Below are 20,867 nucleotides of genomic sequence, written 5' to 3'. Positions count from 1 at the left end.
AGGATAGATTTCGCATAAATAATTAATTATTTGTACAGAACGGAGGTGCTAGGAATCTTTCGTATGAATCCAAAACGTGTCGTATAATTTTAATGGTTAAACTTGTAAACAATCTTTGAGCCAAAATGCCAGCCCATCCCATCCCCTTAGGCCTCCTCCCCTTCCTCATCGTTCTCCAGAGTGGCACCCTCCCGCAGCATCTCCACCTTGTGGATGCTAAAGTCAATGTTGTAGAAGGGCACATTCAGCGTGACCACGATGCAGTAGAGGAGCACCTGGAGGTGGCGGGTTCGCAGCATATAGGCGGCCCCCTGCTGCTTGGGGAACAGCGGATGGTCCTTCTCCTGGCAGTCGTACATGAAGTAGCCACCATCGTGGCCCGGACAGAAGCCAATGGCCAGGGCCCGCTTGCGCACCATCACGATGCCGTACTGGTAGTGGCTGAAGAAGTATATCAGCGCCTCGGCGAGATTCATCCGATTGAAGGTGGGCACGCGGTACAGCTTGCCATAGCAGACGTGCTCGATGTGGACCACAAAGTTGATGGCATCCATGGCGCAGTCGATGTTGAGGTTCTCCAGCGAGAACTCATAGTCCTCCTTGTTGATCTGCTGGACGCTCTCCTTGAAGTACGTGGTGCCGCTCACGACGATGTTGTCCAGCATGTGGGGGCTCCAGTCCATCAGCCGGTAGACACTGGCCGCACAGCAGGCCATCACATAGCAGGCCAGGTACTGGCGACCGCGCAGCTCGTCCTCGAACACAGGCGCTTCCGGATGCAGGTTGCCCCACAGCGACCACAGCCGTCCCTCGATCTCCACGTCGAACTTCTTGAGTTTGCTGACCGGCAGATTGCGATACTTGCCGGCCGTGTTGCGGCGATTCAGGCGGCTCCACACGGGCAGGCAGTTCTCCAGCTCCAGCCAGCCGAGGGATTCGTTGGTAGCACAGATCTCGTACTCCGGACTGCCGTAGTGCTTGTTCGAGCAGGTCATCGGTATGGACAGGTCCGTCAGCAGCTGCAGGATGCGGGCATTCGGTGCGGCCTTCTTGTGCGAAAGAATGTCCACCACATAGAACTTGTACTGACACGTCTCCTTCCAGCTCTTTACGCTGCACCGCTCGTCAATGTACGTGATCAGGGCGTCCATGTCCCCGAGGAGCACCCAAGAGGCGGTGTTGCGCTCTGGATATCGCTTGGGTCCCTTGGGGCACTTTTTCTTTTTGCCTCCCTCCTCGTCGCCATCCTGCTCCTCCTCCTCGCCGCCGCCGGACTTCTCCATGCTGCCATACGGATCGAATAGATGGAAGTACTCGTCATGGTACAGCGCATAGCTGCCGTTCGGTGTAAAGATCAGCAGATATTTCCGCGTGTGCAGGGACTTTTCCAGTTTCTTCTTAAAAATGTTGAGGGCCAGGCCCGCGGGATATTGTTTTTTGGTCGGAGCCGGAGCCGGAACGCCCGCCGGCTCGAAGCCGCGGATCCAGATGTCAAACTCGTAGTCATCCACCGTCACATGACGGACGACCCGCTCGAAGACCGACTCCAGCTCGCACACAGTCGCGGCTATGGCCTTGGCATTCGAGATCACCCGATCGACCCGATACGAGTTCCAGCGGTTCAGTGGACGCATGGAGCAGCTGAGGATGGCCAGGGCGGAGGCAAAGTAGCAGGGCTTGATTTCCTTGAAGGAGCCCTCGCCACGGCCGTCGAGAGCGGTGCTGCCCTGGATCTTGAAGTTGCAGTCCTTCTCCCGCATGCGGTAGCCGTAGAGGATGGGTCGCGGCTGATAGGCGCGACTCAGCTCCTTGGGCAGCTGCTTGCCCGGCCGATGCTTCAGCTCGATCTCCTCCTCGCCCTCTTCCTCCTCCATGCCCAGATCCTCCTCCTCCATGAACTCTTCGCCTCCCTCGTCAATGCCAGTGTCCCGGTAGGCGGGGATGCCTGTGGGGTGTGGGTGGGTAGATTTTTCGATACAATTTCGAGTGACAGCAGAGTCGTGGAATACTTACGCTTCTTCTTCTTGCGGTCACGATGCTCCTGCTTTGCCTTGAGGAACTTCTGGATGCGATCGTTCTCCTTCTTCAGCTCTTCATCGATGAAGCGCATCTTCTCCAACCGCGTGTCACGCAGCTTCTTCTGTCGCGCCGACAGCTGCTTGTACTCGGCATCCTCATCGGCCTTTGGCCAGCGCCGGAAGCGTCCCTCCAGATGATTGTCCACGACCTTGATGGCGGCCACAATGAAGTTCATCACCGAACAGCCCAGGGGATTGCACCCAAACTCGATCCGCTTGATCAGCGCGTCCAACTCCAGGAAGCGCAGCAAACAGGCGGGACCGGAGCCGCCCTTGCGGTAGCCCACGGCACTGCAGGGGAACCCGATGAACATGTACAGGAAATTGTAGCGCTTGAAGATCACGCAGGAGAAGCGCTGGCACACGAGCAGCAGGCGGTTGTAGCTGGTCAGCAGATCCACGAGCACCTGCCGCAGCGGCACCGTAATGGAGGACTTCACCACCTTGGGCACCTCCAGGCTGAAGCTGCTTTCACCGATGGCGATGTCCGGCAGCTTCTTGGACAGCAGACAGGCCAGGATGTACTCGTAGTTCTGGTAATCCTCGCCAAAGCTGTTGGCCGACTCCAGAGAGAATTCGATAAGGTCCGCGTTCCATGTGGAGAGCTTGTACTTGGCGGACACTGCCATGGCCACCATGGCGGACAGGATGCCGCCGAGTTTGGCCATCTCCTCGTCTAGTTGCGGCAGCTGCGTGGAGCCCGCGATTATCCAGGCGCCGTCCGGCAGGGCCTGGAAGTTGCTCCTCAGCGCCACCTCCTCCTCGAGGGTGAGCACGCGCTTCTCCTCTTCCTCGTCAGCAGCGTCCAGCTCATAGCCCCGCTTGATCTTCAGCCGCAGGGCGCGCAGATTCTCCTTGTCGGTGCGCACCAGCACCTTCTGGGCCTGCGGATAGAGGTGCGGCCGCTGCATCGCCGGGTCGGGCAGGGCTTTGATGATGTCGTTGATAATTCCATTGATTAGTTCCTCGATCCATTCCTTCTCCTCCTGCACTGGGAAGCGCTCCTCGTCGGGTATGCTCTCGATGCTCTTCTTCTGCTTCAGCTCCGGCTCTGGCGGCTCGTCCGTGAACGTTGGCAGCCCCATCTGCAGGGCCTGGAACTTGTTCGTCTTCTGCGTCATCACCTGCAGCGGTCGGATGCAGCCGGTGCGTATGCCGTGGATGAAAAACTTGCCACCGCGACGCATCTTCAGGGCATTCATGTACAGCACGCGGCAGAAGGAGTCGAAGGTAGAGTGCATCTGCAGCACGGCCGAGCCCTTGATCCGATAGTCATCCGGATCTATCACCATGGCGGTGCGATTGCGCCGGAACGGATCGAACACGTAGAAGAATTCCCTGTCCCGCCAGATGCCCAGCACCGAATTGTCGATCTGCAGCAGCCCCGCCGGCCACTGGGGCATGTTGAATAGCTGATGCAAGGCCATCGTTAGCTGCGAGTCCAGGTAGTTCTTGCAGTCGGCCACATGGCCGTTGATCAGGAATGGCTGCTTGCGCACAGTCGCCTTGAAGGCGCCCATGAGGAACATCTCCGGCAGATCGACGACATTCAGATGGGGCTTCTTGTTCTTCCACCGCTTGCCGTCCAGCCGGAACTTCTTGCGCAGCGTCTTGTAGTAGGCCATGCCATAGCGGATGATGTCGTCGATGGTCATCGGTCGCCAGAGCTTCGCCAGCTCGAACTCCGCGTAGATCAGGGCTATCAGCGAGACGACCAGCGAGCCGTTCTTCTCGTTGCCCGATATGGGCTGATGGATACCCCCCTCGCCGGCGGTCTTCACCGCAAAATGCTCGTTCACCACGGCCCAGAGCTTGTGGGCCACCAGGTTGTTGGGGTCCTTTTTCAGCGGCTCACCCTTCAGCTTTCCGTACTGTGTCAGGGATATCTCGTATATGCTGAACTCATCCTGCGGCTGGAGGTCACTAAACTTGGTGATCAGATGCACCAGATGCTCCGTGTAGCGGGTGGCCATCAGCGAACACTTGCCCTCCGCAAAGTCACGCAGGCACATGTCGTTCCGCCCGTTCGGATCGAAGACGAAGTACGAGTTGAGGCACCGCTTGCAGATCAGCAGGAACAGCTCGCGCGACACAAAGATGCAGGCATTGTATTTGGTAAAGAACAGCGAGAGGGCCTTGAACATGTTCGGCTCATTCCTGAGTAGCCCCGAGAAATGGATCTTGATGTCTACCTCGGCCTCGCGCTCCTTCACCTGCGGTATAATGTCAAAGTCGCAAAACTCGCCGGCCTTGTAGTTCATGGAGATGCTTTTTTTGGTCAGACTTAAGCCTCGTTTCAGTATACCATCCAAGGTGCTGCCCGTCCAGAAGTCGGGATTCAGGCGAAAGCTCTCCACATAGGCTACAATAATGCAGGCAATTTCACTGGGTCGATTATAGTATCTAAAGGGGGGGCAGGGCATATAACGATTTGCGGCTTAAAAGTCACACGAAACCCTGCTGTGCCTGTGCCTCACCTCGGTCGACCCGCTTCTTTCGGCTTCTCCGGGAAGACATTTCGATTGCCGTACACAATCTCCGCCTTGAAGGTGGTATCCAGATCCGTGGGTATATTATAAACGGTGAGCTCTCCGTCGTTTTCTGGGGGAAACTAGTCGAATGAGAACTACTCGGGAAGCAAGGACAGTCCGCTGTGCGAGTACACACCGTATTTGGGCAGTGAGGCTGTGATAAACTCCTGATCCATATCCTCCTCATGCTTCTGATAGCCCACATTCCAGGTCCATAGATCTTGCGGATTGCAGCCCTCAATCAGATCGAAGGCCTTTAGGTTCTCACCATCGAGACCCTCCTGAATCAGCCGGGGATTGTACGTGGGAAATGGCAGCTCCTCCAGGGGACCCACTTGTGTTTCGTTCAGGTAAATGCGACTCTTGGGGCGCTTAAGCTCCAGCTTAGGGGGGAAGCAGAGGGAGGGCAAGAGGAAGGTGAAGGAGTTAGTAATTACAGGATAATAATGGTAACATCTGGCTGGCTATCGCCACTCCGTTAGCTCTGTACACTCTCACTCTCTCTGTCTGTCACTCCTGGCCGTGGTCATAAGCTTTTAATGCGGCATTCGAAGTGGCTACGCTGAAAATAGCACGCATACGCCACCGATGCCAGTCCCTATATATATGTATGTATGTACACTCTTATATATATATAGAGGAGATATAGAGAGAGGGAGGCCTGTTTTATTTTTTCTTTCTGTCTTGGTTAGTAAGCGGCATAAGGTATGGCACGAAATGCCAACTAGACTGGCTATAACGACCTGTGTGATGTGGCTTGGCTCTCGTCAACCGTTTTACCGTCTATCCATCCGTAGGTGTTTGTGTGTGTGTGTGTGTGTGTGTGCTAGTGCCTGTCAGTATGTGCTTGTGTGTGTGTGTGTGAGGCACCTCTATGGCTCGCTGGCCACTGCTTGGCTGACTGCTGACGGCCACAAGCAGCCGGCCTCGCGTACAAATGCACAGAGCAGCAGTAAACAACGAACAGCGCTTAGTGCCACATCACGGAATCTTATCGCTCTCGTTCGGTTCGGTTCAGTTCGGCCAAACCAAAACCAAACCCCCAGACTGAAAACCGAAACCGCAACACGAGTCCCACACACCGAAGCTCGTCGTGGGAAGTCGTGGCGGCCCGAAGAACAAGTCATCTAATAGTAGGCCCCGTACTACGGATGGTACTCGTACTCGTAGCAACAGCAACAGCAACAGCAAACAGAAAACAGCATAGCAGCAAAGCAGCAAAGTGAGGCCATAGCCATAGCCACATCACCGACGCAGTATCACCGCACAGTTATAGCATACGACCACGTCAATACGAGCGCACAAATGCCAACACCGTCAGCACACATACGACCACAAGCCACTTAGTAGTAGCTGCTGCTGCTGCTGCTGCTGCTCTGTTCCCAACAACAAGTTGGCCCAAAAGCAAACCCCAGAGACACAGCAAGAGCAAGAGCCAAGAGGCGCCAGAGACGAAAACCAACGCAGCGAACGCAACCCTCTCCAAGCTCTCTGTTGCCGCTCTCCGTTTTGGCCAAATACCAAACCGGGTACGTACATAACCTTAAGGGGTAAGGACGGGGGAAGATCGGGCACACAACAGCAGGTGTTTGGTATCCCGTCCAGTACAGCTGCGGGGGCCCTCCCATAATCGAAGAGTCAATGAAAGTCCGTTTTTAAAATCAATAAAAATAACGCAAGCGCCAAGGCAAGGCTAGGCCAATCAGGCGCACGTGTCGCCCGGTCCGGTTCGGTTCGGGGGCATTTGATGAATTAGAATTCATCCAGGAATCTGGGAGAATGGATGGAGCTGTTTCCAAAGAGATGCTGACGCTGCAAGCGAATAGGCAACACAAAAGATGGCTTGAAATCGTTGGCTAAATGCAGGTGCAGCAGCACCAGTAGCACCATAGTAGCTGCTAACAAGGCGGCCATAACAGCACAAACACACACACACACTCGTACAATGCTGACGGCGCCACTGTGTCGCAGAAGAACTTGGCGATGCAAAGCGCATTGAAGAAGGGAAATGCAATGGCAGCGCACAGGGGCGTAGGACCATGCATGCCATAGGGGGACTGGATGCCACCTGCAGATGATTCACTGGGTTAGTCCGCATATTCTGTTTGATAAGGCTCATTCAATGGAACGCCCATAAAACATTAAATCGTATTTTCTATCAATATCAATCGAATTGTTACATACTCGTGTCTGGAGAGAGCACACACCACACCCCTCGACGCACACATTGCTTTCCATTGGCCTTATCTACGGCGGAAAGTTAATTAGCTTAGTAAGTGCTCTACGGACTAAAGGTGTACGCGACCGAAGAACTTTGCAGATATACACACTGCATTGAGGGTATTATGATTTTGAAGCTCACGAGAAGGATGCGTTTTCCACCCTGTTAAAGGTTTGTATTGTATTGCTGATCAGCGTCCGTCGCCAATGTCGGCAATGTACTCTGAACCCTCAGTTTACATCCTATTGATACCTTTGGAAAGCAACTAAAGGGATCACTGTATCACATAGATTCCATAGTAACGATAGGTCGAAATAAAAATAAAACATACAAACGTTGAGAACTGCACCTTTATGTGTATTTTTGTACATAACCAGAGTAAATAAGATTAAATCCGATGTGAATATCATATCATCGTCAAACAATGGGTGATGCAAATTTCAAAAGCTTCCGCACCCGAAGCTTTCCTTCCTTTCTTGGTGTCAATGCTATTTAATTATTGTTAAATTAAGCACGTACGGATGCATATCCTTCACCCACCACTACTCTATAAGTGTGACCCCCGTTCGCGCCCCCGCCCCTAGAAAAGAATCGAAACATAACAACAAACAACACGCGGAAAAACGCAAATGAAACGAAAAATTCAGCAACAGCGGCTACGCCAGCGTTGAAAGAGGCCGCACACTGCATATACACACACACACACACACGCATGCATGCATGCATATGCAATATGCCCAGTGCTAACAAAAACAACAACAGTAACAGCTGCAAATGTATCTAAGTTCATACAAACATATAAAGGTGCGAGTGTTCGTTTGTGTGAGTGAGACGACAACGACGCTGCCCTGCCTATCGTTCCTCTTTGCCGCATTTCTGACGCCCGTTGCTACAACAACAGAGCCAGCAGCAACGAAGCAACACAGCGACAGGGACAAGACTCTCGTGTCGTGGCTGTGGGCATAGCGAACCGTTTTTATTTCATATGGAGAGCCGAGAGCCAGCAGAACGTACAAACGTACACACAGGCAGGGCAGGCAGGCAGACAGAATGACTGAAAGCTGAAACCGTAAAAAAACAGGGGCACAAGTGTTATTACTCAGTAATTGTAAAAATGTCAGCGCACACACAACAATAGGCCAATAGAAGCAGCGCAGCTACGTGTCGCCCCGCGTTTGTTGAGAGGCAAACCAACAAATAAAAGTGACTAACAATGCTTTGGCATTTGGATTGAACAAATAAATAATTGTTTTATTTCTCTTTTCAGTCTTAAAAGGAGTCAATCCCACTCTCTGGTTCTCTTTTGCACGCTCTCTGCTTCTCCTTTGGATGTGAGAGCGGCGGCAATAAGAAGCGCAATTGGCTTTTTGCTTTTACTGCTGCGCAGTTAAGGAAAAAACGGTGAACTAAAGGCAGAGTGCTTAGGAAAGGAAAGGAAAGGATAGGAAAGAAACGAAATAAAATTGATTGCAATTGAAATGGCAGCCATGGCAGCAGCAACAGTCAATAACCACAAAGGGGTAAGTCTGACGCGTCTGCTTTAACTTGGCCTTTAAGCCGCTCCGAGGGTTGGTTTACGGGACATTGCTTATGACACACGCGGTCGCCAGACAAATACGCGGCCAGTGTGGCACATGCATTAGTGTGTGTGTATGTATTTGCAAACATGCATATTTTATTGCATTGCTCAGGGAGATGTTTTTAATTAACGGGTGCGTAAATCGATCGAAAGGGTGATCCAAACTTCAATTTCTTTCCGCAGCCCAAATCCCGTCGCAACGAGCGCAACATATTGACCTTCTACGAGAAGATCGCCGTTATACGCTATTACGATGAGACAAACATTTCCAGAAACAGCCTGGCCAAGATGTTCCATTGCTGTGCCACGCAGATCCGACGCATTCTGGACAAGAAGCAGGAGCTGCTGCAGCAATTGGCCACGCTTAGCGAGGCGGATGCCTCCACCATCATCGAGGAGATGACGCGAAAGCGTCGCAAGTTCGAGATGAGCGCCATCAGCTTTCTGCTCCACGAGTGGGTGAAACGCTGCCGCCAGCTGCGCCTGAGCATTAATATACGCAACCAGAAGCTGAAGGAGACGTCCCTGAAGATGGCGGCCGTGCTGAACCTGCCCAGTTTTCGGCCATCGTATCGCTGGCTGAATCGCTTCCGCAGCAAGTACAAGTACGAGGCAGATGACTTGGGCTATCAGGGAAGCGATAGTGTAACACAGGAGCTGCCTGTCGAGGAGATCATTGTGGAGTTTAAGCATTCACTGCCCAATTTCATGCAAAGGGAGCTGCTGGAAGCCGATGGGGATACCAGCAAGGACCTGGTCAACCTATCGAGTGAGAACAGCCTGATGTCCGACACAGGGCCAGAGCGCTTTGACGAGGACAATGTGGAGGAGGTCACCTGTGAACCTAGTGTACTGCTCTCACCGGCTGCCTCGCCTGATGCCACGGACCACCCAGATCAAGGCCCACCAGGGGAGGATCCTTCAGACAGCATGCAAATTAATGCCGGAACCACCACTCTACTCAACGGAGTGTTCCCCCACCTGGCCATCATCCACCAGTTCGCTTTGATGAACTCAGACATACAGGCCCTGGAGCTGATCTCACAGCTAGGCGTGCACATGCAGCAGCAGGCCACGAGCGGTGCCTATAGCACACTTTCGCTGGCGGCAGGCACTGAAGGAGGGGCTGACGAGGGGTTCAACTCCATGCCGGAGCTACCGCCGGGAAGTATCTACGCGGACATTGATGACATAGAGTTGATCGAATAGGAATTACCAAAACTAATCTTAAATCTACATTTAAGCCACGCTTTTGTTGGCCTAAGAGTCCAGCCATAATAAAAATACAATTATTTATATAGAATTAGCTCACCATGCGCCTATCCGGTATGATGATCATATTCGAGCTGCACTCGGGAGATGCCTGCTGTGGCTTCACCTCTCCCTCTTCCTCCTCGCCGGCTTCGCCCTCTTGGGCCTCCTCCTCCTCGCCAAGGTTCATGGGGCTGTTGAGGACAACAAGATCCTTGGGGCAGGTTCGTTGAGACCGCGCATCGTGCTCGACCAGGCCCAAGTCCTTGCGGGCCAACAACAGATGCTCACGCATCTCGGCATGGGTTTTCAGCTCTGACGGTGTTCGCTGCGGAACCACGCACATGGTAAACTCATCGTAGAGGTCGCACTTCTTTTTGGCGGGGCGCACGAAACGCGACTCCTCCGCCTTCTGGTGGATGCGGCGAATCTCATCCTCGATGGTGAGTACTTGTGATAGTGTAGAGTTTGGGGGCTTTTTTGGGCACACACGTTCGCGGGGCGGACAGTTCTCGGGGTTCCATTCGGGCCCCTGAGTCTCGTTGCCCATGTAGGTCCGCACTTCGTACGGATTGGCCGAGGGGCTCTCCTCCGCATTAACTTCGACGAATTTCTTAAGCATTTTTGCTAAAGAACACAGATAATTTGGTAAAATGTAAATATTCACTCAAAATTTTGTAGCACGGCACGTTTTTATTTCGTTTCGTTTCAGATACACGACACGAATAATGAAAAAGGTTAAGTTTGACATTAACCGTTAGGTTTGGGCTTACTGAGCACAGAAAAAAATTCGAACAATGCGCCAACTTCAGAAAAATTAATAGTAACAGTAGGCGTACTCTTGAAAATATGAATGTCGGACTAAATGGTTGTTTACATTTTGCACCATGCCAGAAATATGTAGTCATGCCGTATTAACCATTTATATCATACATATATACATATGAGTTTCCCGTTCGGTTTTTACATCTGATCTCACTGCCTTGCTCAAAGTGGAACGCCACCTGTATTAATGTTCTTTGTTGATTGCATTTGAGGAGTCCCCTGAATGAGTGTCACTTATCGTTTTTGAAATATTTTATAGGATAGGATTCAATCGGATAAAATTATGTTTTAAGGGCTAAGGGTCGCATTTAGCTAGTTTATATTCAACCGAATATCAAAACTATGGAAAAAGATTTCCCAACATTGACAGGGAACGATTAACCCATTGTCGACCAATGGGTATTAAAATACTCTCCACGAAAATGGTGAATTTTGAAGAATTTTGCGCAGCTTTTTATGCAAAGATGAAGGATAGGATGGTCTTACAAGAGGAATTATTATTATTATAGATTTTATTTTTCTCGGAATAACTCAAGTTGTTATCCAGTTTAAACAAAGGGGGCTTAAGTGGGCTAAGTTCGTTCTTTCATCGGTGTATTTACGGTATATTTTGGTATATTTCTGAGGGTCAGTCACGATGCATACAACAACAAAATAAACGAATGCAGTATTAAACAAAGACGAAATTTTGTTTCTTCGACTGTGCTAGCCGTCAAATAGGCTAAACAAGAGCAAAATGTGGATTGAGCCGAAGGAGTTGCTGTTGCCGTCGACGTTTTGGTAAGTGTTCCAATCCCTTTTCTTGTCTTTGGTCGGTGGGGGGGTGGTGTGGCGAGATGCCGATGCCTAATTTAAACACCAACTAGAGTGCTGGTATGTATGCGTGTGTATGCAGTGTTATGTTTATGGAAGGTGTATCATGAAAACAGTTGATCGCGATGCACATCAATAAGAATAGTGCCTTAACTCGCGTACAGAGGCCACGCATAAACGAATGTTGACTTGTTTAATTGTGTTGGCGCTCTTTGTTGATAACTAATTGAGAGGGTTCAAGTCGCCATGGCGGCTCTGCGGCAGCCTATTGGATTCTGCTCTGATTTCACAACGCAATTTCCTGCGGAAAAACAGCTGTGCCCACACCCGGCGGCCGAGTGCAGAGACTCGGTAGCTTGAAAATTGATTGCCAACTGTGTTTCGTGCTGCGTAGAAAAACACCCAACCCACCCGAAGAACTCACGAACACACACATATAATCATGAATGCTGTATGCCACCAATGCCGCCCCCCCTTTCCCTTCGAATTGCATCTGGTTTTTTACTCCCATTTTCTGCCCCAACAGGATTGCCGAAATGTACTCCAGGTACTTCGTGCTACAGAAACGTCGCGGCCACGGCGAGTCGCGCGGCTTTGGGTCCATGCTGGTGGGCACCTACGACAGTGTTTGGAACACCAAGCCGGCTCCGTATCGCATTGTACACCGGACACCGTCCTCGGAAGTTTCTTACGGTAGGTTCAAGTGCATTGGGAATGGAATCGGTGTCCCACCTTATCAGTGCCTTGCCATGTGCGGCAGAGGCTGGTATATGAGTCATGGCCTGGCGTTGATTTCTGTGGTTTTTATGGGTGTATTGTATACAGCCAGGGGCCCCATATAAATCATTGTTTTTCACCCACGGCTCCAAGATTCTCTTATGTAATGTGAAACAATTGAGATTACACAGCTTCGTTTATAATGGAATACAAATTCCTGAACCCCATAGAAATCGCCATTGGAATAACGCAGGATGAGATTGCAAAGGACTGGGAATGGCTGCAGGCGAATCTCTTCAATGTGCTCAACGAAATGGAGAACGAGGACGAGGTTACAAACTTTACTATATGCAAAATCAAATCGCTCTACACACAAAATAATCAAGATGAAACTGGCGAAACGGCCGACTTCAAGGTGATGACCTCTCAGTTTAGACAAACCTTCAAAATGCCGGAGGAAGAGCGTCTGGTCAACTCCTACTCGGCCACGTAAGGCTTACCGGAAGACTGCGACACATTTTGAACCGAATCTTAATTGGGATTTTTTCCATTCCAGATATGTGAAGAACAAGATACCGCGTCAGGGTCAGCTATACATCTCTTTGAATCACGTCTGCTTCTACTCGTATATGCTGGGTCATGAGGTCAAGAGGATAATACGCTTTGCCGAGCTGGAGGACATCAGTCGGAATGCAAATACGATTTACTTGAAGACCACCAACAATATGACATACAATTTTACGCTGATCTTCAATGCCGGCGAGGCACATCTGCTGATCGAGCAGCTCAACAAAATGGCCATACAACAGCTGATCCAGGATCCAGAGAGTCCAGTGGTCGATCATGATCCGTCGAACTTTGCCCGACTGGGCGCTAAATCATCCAAGAAACCGGTTCTGCTCAGGGATCTGACAGCCCGCCAGAAGTCCGAGGAGTTTCGCATTTATTTCCGCTTACCCCAAACGGAGATAATCGATGGGAAGATCAAGGCAAACATTTGGACACCCTACTCGAAGCGGTTTAATGCTGGCTACATATATTTGTCGCCCAATTTCTTTTGCTTTCGCAGCGATGTCAAGGACTTGGTTAGTGTGGTCATACCCATGAAAACAATAAAGGTAAGGGGAGAACCTGTGCTTCACTGCAGCATGGTTTCATTGTTTTTTTTTATACTGCAGAGTGTGGAGAAGAAGGACGATGGGCAGCAGCGTTTTGACAATCAAATTGTCATCATCACGTCGGAGAATGTGCCTTTCATGTTTGCCCAGATCGTCGATAGAGAGGTGCTGATCTCAAAAATAACAGATCTACTCTCCCGCATTCATGTGTAAGTTGTGCCGCCCCTTTTAAATTCGAATAAGGCGCCATTTCACAATACGATTATCTGTTGCAGTCCCGTGAGTCGGGAACGTGCCAAGTACGACATCTCCTGGAGCAAGCAGACAGCCTTGATGAACACATTCAAGACACAGTTCAGTTCAGACATAATCAGGAATCAGGAGGAGAAGATGGTGCGTTGGGAGGCACATTTCCGTGACTTTGGACGCGGCATTGGCATGTTCCGCACCACCGATGTCATAAATCTCATTGTGGAGGGCATTCCGGACCAGTTGCGTCAGGAGATTTGGTTGATCTTCTCCGGTGCCATTCACGACAAGGAAATGAATCCCGGATTGTACGAGGATCTGGTGGAGAAGGCTGCCTGCATTAAGGATTGCTTTGCTCACGACGAAATCGACAGGGATCTGCCCCGTTCACTGCCCGAGCATCCGGCATTCCAGAGCACAGACGGCATTGGCGCACTGAGGCGCGTCCTGCAAGCCTATGCCCTGCGCAATCCGCAGGTGGGTTACTGCCAGGCCATGAACATTGTCTCGTCGGTATTCCTACTGTTTTGCGACGAAGAGAACGCCTTCTGGATGCTGGCCAGCCTGTGCGAGAACCTCTTGCCGGACTACTACAAGGACAAGGTGGTGGGGGCACAGATTGATCAGGGCGTGCTCAATGAACTGGTCGAAACTCATCTGGCCGATCTGCACGAGCATCTGGAGCAGCTGGGCGTCATCAAAATGATCTCCATTTCGTGGTTCCTCACCATCTTCATGAGCGTAATCAGCTATGAGAGCTCGCTCCACATACTCGACTGTTTCTTCTACGAGGGCGCCAAGATCATCTTTATGGTGGCTTTGCAGATCATCGAATGGAATCGCGACAAGCTGCTCAAGTGCCAGGACGATGGCGAGGCCATGCTGGTGCTGCAAAACTATCTGGAGGGCATTTACAATCCCGACTATCAAGTGCCGCCCTCCACGGACAAACGCAAGATGGAACGCTCACAGACGCAAACTGTGCAGACCCTCATCCACGAGGCGTACACAAAATTCGGCGAGGAACTGACCCAGCAGCGCATCGAGGAGCTGCGCAACAAGCACCGACGCCTGACCATGCGTCAGTTTGACATTGACAACGAGAAGACCGTTGTCAAGGCCTATTTACAGAATCCCTATTTCGATCGAAACGAGCTGCACATGCTGCTCACCATCATCCGAGAGGAAAAACACGCGTTGAAGTCCATGCAGCAGCAGCAGAAGGCACAATGCTCGCTGTCGGAGACGCCGCAGCTGCTGCATCATCAATCGCCCACCAGGGTACCGAATGACCCTGTCCTGGGTGGCAGTAATGGCAGATACGAGGCCTACTGGGTCAACTATGAGGTATTCCACACACTCTTCACAGAGCTAACTCCCTGGCGGAAGTGTGTCAGCGTGGATCTTGGCGAAAAGTTGTTCAGGGTAAGAGGAGAAAAGTGGAGTACAATTTTGTATTATTTATCATTTGTTATGTGTTTTCAGCTCACAGACAAGAAGGGTACTGGATATCTGGATTTTGGACAGCTTATCAATGCCCTGGGCTTGGTTTGCTCCTCCAAGAGCATGGAGAAACTGAAATTACTTTATGTGTTGCATTTGCCGCCTCTGTTATCCAAGGCGGAAATCGAACGATCACGTCGTCCGCGTCCACGGACCAAAGATGATGCCGAGGAGGCCTTTGAGGCGGAAGATTTCTTTGAGTGAGTGGAATTTGTGCTGTAAATTATTCTGTACATTTTTATGCCCGATAATCCAAGAGTTTAGGGATATATTAGTTTTGTGGTGGATGTGGAAACCACAAAGTGTACGTGTGTAACACCCAGAAGAAAGCGTTTTCGAACCCGATATTCCGATATAGCCATGTCTATAAGATCTATAGCAACCAAATTTTGTGTGCAGACTTCTGTGATATCAAGGTTTTTTCAAAGTTTTCCTGACCTTATCTAGCTGATTGCAGAATTGGGATCAGATCGGATTATTATTATAGCCAGAAGGAACAAATGATTCTCTCTCTCTTTCTCACTCTCTCTCTATCTCTCACACACTCTTCCTCGTGCAGCGTTCGCCCCTTGGCGGAGGAGAGCGAGATATTACGTCTGGTGTTGGCGTGAGAAGTGAAAGAGAGAGAGACGGATAGATGTAGGGCATATATTAAAACAGTAGATAAGTGAAATCAGATAAAACATTATACATTTATAATCAAATAGGACATTAAGCGGAAAGAGTATAAACGAAGTGCAAGAATTAACAGTACAACATAATTAGCGCACGTGTTTCCTCTCTTTCTCTCTCGTTAGTAAATGAGAGAGAGAGCGGGAGAGAAAGAGAGAGATAGACATGCGGCAGTCATCGCGATGCATCGGCTGCGATAATAATTCCAGCGCTTACGTATTAAATGTTTTGTGTAAGTTACAGTAAAGTGCATCATAAGATCACATATGTACATATAAACTGACTGAGTACCGGGTATAAAAGTGTAAAAGTAGCACAACGCTTCAGCTTTTTACCTGATAATTTCATGATTCTCTTTACAGCGACGATGCTTCAGAGTCCATGGAGGCTTTGCCCTCGCCCTCGGATCATCAATTTGATGCCGATGACTATGCTCTGATCAGTGCCACACAGCATTTGCATAATCTGGCGGGTATATCGGGCAATACGTTCATGGATCTATCACGCAACACGCCCAATTTGTCGCTGAATTCCAACACCTCCTCGCTGGCGCAGCGCAATTCAACATTCTATGTGGATCTGCCAGCAGCAGCACTCCCGGGTACTACTACTGCTACTGCAACACGCTCCGATGCTGGGCGGGATGACGACGGCCAAGAGTTCGGCCTACGCCAGCAGGGACGTTACGAATCGATTGACACATTTTCGGATATTTCAGATCTGGGAGCGGCACGAATGACTCCGCCGCCGGGAGCGACTGCTGGAGCAGCCTCAGCTTCCGCGGCTGCTGCTGCTGCAGCCGATAAAATGCTTCTGAATGTCGAGACTATATCGAATTTCTCACAGATCAGTGACCTGGTTGCTGCTACGCGACTGGAGCGTGCCGACTCGAATGCCACGGATTCGAGAAGCCTGGGCAGCCTCGGCTATCTGCTCGACCAGCCCGATGAGGGGGCCTCGGGCTCGCATCAGACCATTCCGCATTTGCGCAAGGAGAACTTCCAGCTGCTGTGGCGCAGCATTATCGAGATCATGGGCTGTGTGCAGGACGAGGAGATGCGAATGGCATGTAAGTGATGCCACAAGTCCCCAGTAATCGGTTGCATTGTAAGGCTCTTTTTCTTTACAGATGAGAATCTGCTGGAGCTGGGAAACAGCAACATCAAAAAGGAACCCAGCCTAGAGAGCTTTACCCAACTCAATTTGGGCGGCAGCGGCGATGAGGTAAGCAATCCTTAATCCCACCCAAACTGTGACGGAATGACCTTGTATAAATGTGTTCTACAGCAACCGGATAGCAATGGCAACCCCACAACGCCCGCAGCAGAGCACAGCAGCACCACCCGTCTATTTGTGGCACTCGAGGAGGAGCTCCGTCAGGCCAGCGGGAAGCCCAGCAGCAGCAGGGGTAGCAGCAGTAGCAGCACAAACACCTCCGAGGCCTGGCACATATCCATCAATCAATTTATAGCCACGGTTCTCACCGTGAATACCATTGTACAAGGTTTCCAAACACCCATCCAAATAACCGAACAGGTCGAACAGCTCCAGAAGAAGCGACGCAAATGTCTATCCACCAATTACTAAATACCAGCCCCGCCATCTGTCCTGTCCCCCGCCCCATCCCAGTACAATAATCCCTGCTACCAAATCCTAGCCGGAAATCTGTATTAACACCCCCTCCGCTCGATCTATCTACCTTTGTGCAATGTGGTAAGCTTTTAATCGTATCCATGTTTTGTGTATGTATATTGTACTCGTATTGCCTCTACCTTAAATTAAGACAATTGTTTGTGAATATAATTCTATTATTCCTATTATCAAAAACGAGGTTTACGTGTGTGTCTGTATGTACATTCTACATATCCATGGCTACCTGTTGCTGCTGTTCGATTCTCCTGTTCGCCACCACCTGTTGGCGCTCGTTCTCCGCCGTGCGCACCAGGCACTCCTCGTAGGTCCACTTGGGAAAGACCCGCTTATACAGATACATGAAGGCCGTGTCGTAGGATCTCAACTGTCCATCGAAGTAGCACTTCATGTGGCCATGCGTACCCAGCGACTCCTTGATGTGGCCCAATCGTCCGCATTTGGTCCTTAGTTTAACGGGCTTGAAGTACTCGACATCCTCCTTGTAGAAGAACATGTAGCGTATCGTGGCCGATTTGCGATTGATGCGCATGGGGTGGCCACTGAGGACGACGCGCTTGAGCACGATGCGATCTGGATTACACGAGATGAGGCGTCCGCGGGCCACCAAGGCCAGCGTCGAGTCGGGATTCACTTTGAATGCTAGCACAGCGGAGGGAGGGAACTGAATGGGTGCATAAAAGGTGGCGCAGACTGTCTCATACGGACGGAAGTAGCGCTCAAACTGCAAATAAATTCAACCATTGGCAGGGATTCATATGGAGATCATAGAGTGCGTCTCTCACCTTGTGCTTGTCGCCGTTGGTGTGTTGGCTGTAAATAGGATTGACCACAAAGCGGCGATAGCCACACTGTACAATCAGCTCCTCCTTGGATTTGAGGGGAACCTCAGAGTCGGGCATGCGCTGCAGCACGACATTCATCACGCACATCTGATGCTCGTGCGGCAGCATGCCATACACAATGATGTTGTCGGTGAGCTGGGCGGACTTGAAGGCGGCCCAACGGCTGGCGGGCACATTGATCACATGGAGCGTGATGTAGAGACCAGGCTGCAAAGAAGAAACTCGAGATTAGAAGGGACTCCAAAGCGGGATATCAGAATACGAAGCTTACCAAAATACCGTCGAAATCCTTGGCTTCGGCCAGAACCCTCCTTTTGGTGCGGTCGAAATTCTTGAATTGGTAAATGCGAGAATAGTCGCTGGGCAGATTCTCCTTGGCATCCCATGGCGAAGTCCTGAAGGACTCTAGGCCACGGTACTTCTGGAATCGCTCGTGGGCGGGTACATCCAGCGGCGTGTCTATCTCATCGGGCCAGAGCTGATCTGTGCGTGCTTGCTGCAGTTTTTGCATGGTTTCACGCTCCTCCTGGAAGTCCATCTGCTGGTCGTATTTTTCGTCGTTGACGGCTGCCTCCGATGACACTGAAACGCTGTCCTGGAACTCCTCCGTATCGGAGTCGCGTTTCTCGCATTCATCCTCGAAGGATTTGTTGTCACAGGACATGAAGTCCTCGTCATCTTCAGCTTCCTCATCATCGTCGCTCATGTCCTCGTCGTCTTCCTCCTTGTCCGGATCCTCTACCTCTTCGATGTCGGGTATCCAGGCCGCTTGGTACTCGCTGAAGCCCTTGGGCACTCGCTTAACCAGCTTCATTTTTTTGGTTTCCTTTTGGGAGGCCTCGATCTCCTCCTCGGTGGGCCACGTCTGCTCTGCGTCCATGGGATCGGGGATGTTCTCGCTCTGCAGCGAGGTGCGCTTCAGGGGATCACTGATATCAAGGAGTCGCACTGCCACATTTTCTCCATCGCGAGACTTGTCCAGCTTGTACGGATCTGGCGGGGCAACCACTTGACCCACCTGGAAGTCACCCAGCCCGGGAATATGCACCAGTCCATTGACATTCAGCGACTGTCCACGCAGGAAGCCAGTCACCTCCAGCGTGCCCAAATCATCGCTCGCCTCGCCATTGGGCTTAAACTCCACAATGTCACCGAAGAGATGCGGCCGATTCTCCACGTTGTGCAGAATGCGCTTCTTCTGTCCTCCGATGCGACGCATCACGTTCAGTCCCTCGGCGGCGGTGTCCAACTGCATGAGTTTCTCCTCGGGCAACAGTTTGGAGATGATTTTCTGTGCTGCCTGCTTGCTGGCAGGACGACGCTTGGGATTCAGTGACTCCAGATCCATGAGAGCCACCATGGGAGTGGGTATCCCTTGGGCGGAGATCATATTGAAAATGCGCTGGCCCCAGCGGTCAAATATCTCGTCGTCCCCAAAGGAGGCTGATGTCAAAAGGAGCGTTGTGTCGCATACCTTGAGGTAGTCCAGGACAATCAGTTCGTTGCCGCGTCCCACGGGTGGGGTGACAAAGGCGAATCGCTGCTTGAAACGCGGAAGATTCATGTAGGTAATCCCACTCGGAGATCTCTCCACCACCAGCTCGCTGTCGCAGCCCTCGAGGATGGCCAGGGCCGACTTGGGATCGATCTGCTCGTGCATAGGCAGCAGACACACCAGGAACGGAGCTGTGTTCTGGCCCCCAAGCTTCCGCTTCTGCTCCAGCACCTCATCGCGTTTGTTCTTTCGCAGTTGATTTTGCTGGTTGCGTCGCTGCTCCCTGCGCTGCTGCTGCTTGTGCCGGTGCGAGAGGGCCTTAAACCCGATTTTGCCTGCGAGAATAATAGTTTTAAAGAGTTTGTTTTCCGGATTCGCAATTGTGGAGCATCCCTACCTTTTGTTGCATTCTCGATGGCTCCCTTGGAGCGATGACGGCCCGTTTTGTGGACCTTATTGGTTTGCTTCAGCGGCCCCGGTCGATGGAACGCGTGATCCGCCATGGTTACAGGTACTTTATCAAAGAAATTTCAATAAATTTACGCTGTTTTGGTTTTTTGCACGTGTTACCAGCAGTGTGACCGCGGATTTATTGATAGAATATACCCTCCAAACCTCAGAATTATACCAAAATATAAGAAAATATACCGTCTTATTTGAAAAATATACCGTAAATATACTGACGAATTCAAGTTCTATTATACATATTCCCCGTTTTTGATATGAATATTGCTAGCTAGATAGACATTAATGAACCTATTTTCTACTTGACTGACTTGTTTAAAACACCTTCTTTTATTGGACTTTGCCTAAAAAAAATGTTTTAGTTCAAAGGGTCAAACAAAAAATACGACAAAGAACTGTCGATCCTATTGCTCAATTTTGATATTCCGTTAAAAAATTCTGGCTAACTAAAGTCTTTAGCCCTGCCCACATAGTTTTATCCCATTGATGAAGAAATTTTCTACATGATAAACTATGTTTTAGTACTCCCATTTATTGTATTTTGACTAAAATACGGTTTAAACAAAAAAGTTGAACAAAAGTGAGTATTGAATGAAGGGACATTGTTGAGCTGAAAAGGGACATTGCGGCGAGAAAAAATCCCTCCACGACAGGAGGATATCCCATCACAAATCCCAAAAAAAAGAGATCAAGTCCGACCAAACTTGAGCGCCAAAAAGAAATCGTTTGAAAGTGAATGCGCGACAAGGACTTAAATGCAATAAATAAATTATGCACGAAAGCACGATGATCTCACATCTCAGGCAAAAATTCGAAAAACCTGCATATGAAAGTTTCGGTATCCTTTGTTCTTAA

The 20,867-nt window shown here is 50.4% G+C and overlaps 4 protein-coding genes across 7 annotated transcripts; 2 read left to right on the top strand and 2 right to left on the bottom strand.

Annotated features, from left to right (window-relative positions):
• Positions 1-25: 25 nt before the first annotated feature.
• Positions 26-10,452, bottom strand: LOC4813921 (uncharacterized). The gene is made up of 5 exons (XM_001354048.4): positions 9,722-10,452; positions 4,746-4,992; positions 4,556-4,679; positions 2,014-4,481; positions 26-1,945 (listed from the first exon to the last, which is right to left on the bottom strand). Exons 1-5 carry the CDS (start codon positions 10,280-10,282, stop codon positions 147-149), a joined length of 5,199 nt encoding a protein of 1,732 aa, XP_001354084.2. The 5' UTR covers positions 10,283-10,452; the 3' UTR covers positions 26-146.
• On the top strand, positions 5,541-9,715 carry ebd2 (earthbound 2). 2 transcript variants are annotated; one of them, XM_015187983.2, is made up of 3 exons: positions 5,541-6,138; positions 8,098-8,350; positions 8,593-9,715. In XM_015187983.2, the coding sequence occupies exons 2-3, from the start codon at positions 8,309-8,311 to the stop codon at positions 9,616-9,618; spliced, it is 1,068 nt and encodes a 355-aa protein (XP_015043469.1). In that variant the 5' UTR covers positions 5,541-6,138; positions 8,098-8,308; the 3' UTR covers positions 9,619-9,715. The 2 variants fall into 2 exon arrangements, with proteins under 2 accessions (XP_015043469.1, XP_001354085.2); XM_001354049.4 differs by lacking the exon at positions 5,541-6,138 and adding an exon at positions 7,614-8,033.
• Positions 10,453-11,118: 666 nt separating the features above from the next.
• Tbc1d8-9 (TBC1 domain family member 8/9) lies at positions 11,119-17,384 on the top strand. Of its 3 annotated transcripts, XM_033383763.1 has the most exons (11): positions 11,119-11,265; positions 11,825-11,991; positions 12,246-12,504; positions 12,572-13,133; positions 13,194-13,342; positions 13,409-14,807; positions 14,868-15,085; positions 15,920-16,158; positions 16,276-16,626; positions 16,687-16,781; positions 16,845-17,144. In XM_033383763.1, exons 1-11 carry the CDS (start codon positions 11,222-11,224, stop codon positions 17,142-17,144), a joined length of 3,783 nt encoding a protein of 1,260 aa, XP_033239654.1. In that variant the 5' UTR covers positions 11,119-11,221. The 3 variants fall into 3 exon arrangements, with proteins under 3 accessions (XP_033239654.1, XP_033239651.1, XP_033239652.1); XM_033383760.1 differs by having other exon boundaries at positions 15,920-16,626; positions 16,845-17,384; XM_033383761.1 differs by lacking the exon at positions 11,119-11,265 and adding an exon at positions 11,730-11,749 and having other exon boundaries at positions 15,920-16,626; positions 16,845-17,384.
• On the bottom strand, positions 17,262-20,154 carry Tsr1 (Tsr1 ribosome assembly factor). The gene is made up of 4 exons (XM_001354047.4): positions 19,945-20,154; positions 18,324-19,882; positions 17,993-18,259; positions 17,262-17,931 (listed from the first exon to the last, which is right to left on the bottom strand). Exons 1-4 carry the CDS (start codon positions 20,048-20,050, stop codon positions 17,416-17,418), a joined length of 2,448 nt encoding a protein of 815 aa, XP_001354083.3. The 5' UTR covers positions 20,051-20,154; the 3' UTR covers positions 17,262-17,415.
• Positions 20,155-20,867: the final 713 nt, after the last annotated feature.

The sequence above is a fragment of the Drosophila pseudoobscura genome, chromosome X (genome assembly GCF_009870125.1).
Source record: "Drosophila pseudoobscura strain MV-25-SWS-2005 chromosome X, UCI_Dpse_MV25, whole genome shotgun sequence".
NCBI lineage: Eukaryota > Metazoa > Arthropoda > Insecta > Diptera > Drosophilidae > Drosophila > Drosophila pseudoobscura.
The sequence above is the reverse complement of the archived record's forward strand: the minus strand, read 5'-3'. Positions and strand labels throughout refer to the sequence as shown.

Bases quoted from the DNA above. Each gene is read 5' to 3' on its own strand.
- ebd2 (XM_015187983.2), top strand. From the start codon at position 8,309: ATGGCAGCCATGGCAGCAGCAACAGTCAATAACCACAAAGGG. The intron at 8,351-8,592 runs GTAAGTCTGACG...TTCTTTCCGCAG, and splicing joins CAGTCAATAACCACAAAGGG to CCCAAATCCCGTCGCAACGA.
- LOC4813921 (XM_001354048.4), bottom strand. From the start codon at position 10,282: ATGCTTAAGAAATTCGTCGAAGTTAATGCGGAGGAGAGCCCCTCGGCC. The intron at 4,993-9,721 runs GTGAGCTAATTC...TTCCCCCCTAAG, and splicing joins TCATACCGGATAGGCGCATG to CTGGAGCTTAAGCGCCCCAA. The intron at 4,482-4,555 runs GTGAGGCACAGG...CCCCCCCTTTAG, and splicing joins AAAGAAGCGGGTCGACCGAG to ATACTATAATCGACCCAGTG.
- Tbc1d8-9 (XM_033383760.1), top strand. From the start codon at position 11,222: ATGTGGATTGAGCCGAAGGAGTTGCTGTTGCCGTCGACGTTTTG. The intron at 12,505-12,571 runs GTAAGGCTTACC...TTTCCATTCCAG, and splicing joins GTCAACTCCTACTCGGCCAC to ATATGTGAAGAACAAGATAC. The intron at 13,134-13,193 runs GTAAGGGGAGAA...TTTATACTGCAG, and splicing joins TACCCATGAAAACAATAAAG to AGTGTGGAGAAGAAGGACGA.
- Tsr1 (XM_001354047.4), bottom strand. From the start codon at position 20,050: ATGGCGGATCACGCGTTCCATCGACCGGGGCCGCTGAAGCAAACCAAT. The intron at 19,883-19,944 runs GTAGGGATGCTC...TTATTCTCGCAG, and splicing joins CATCGAGAATGCAACAAAAG to GCAAAATCGGGTTTAAGGCC. The intron at 17,932-17,992 runs GTGAGAGACGCA...ATTTATTTGCAG, and splicing joins CCAACGGCGACAAGCACAAG to TTTGAGCGCTACTTCCGTCC.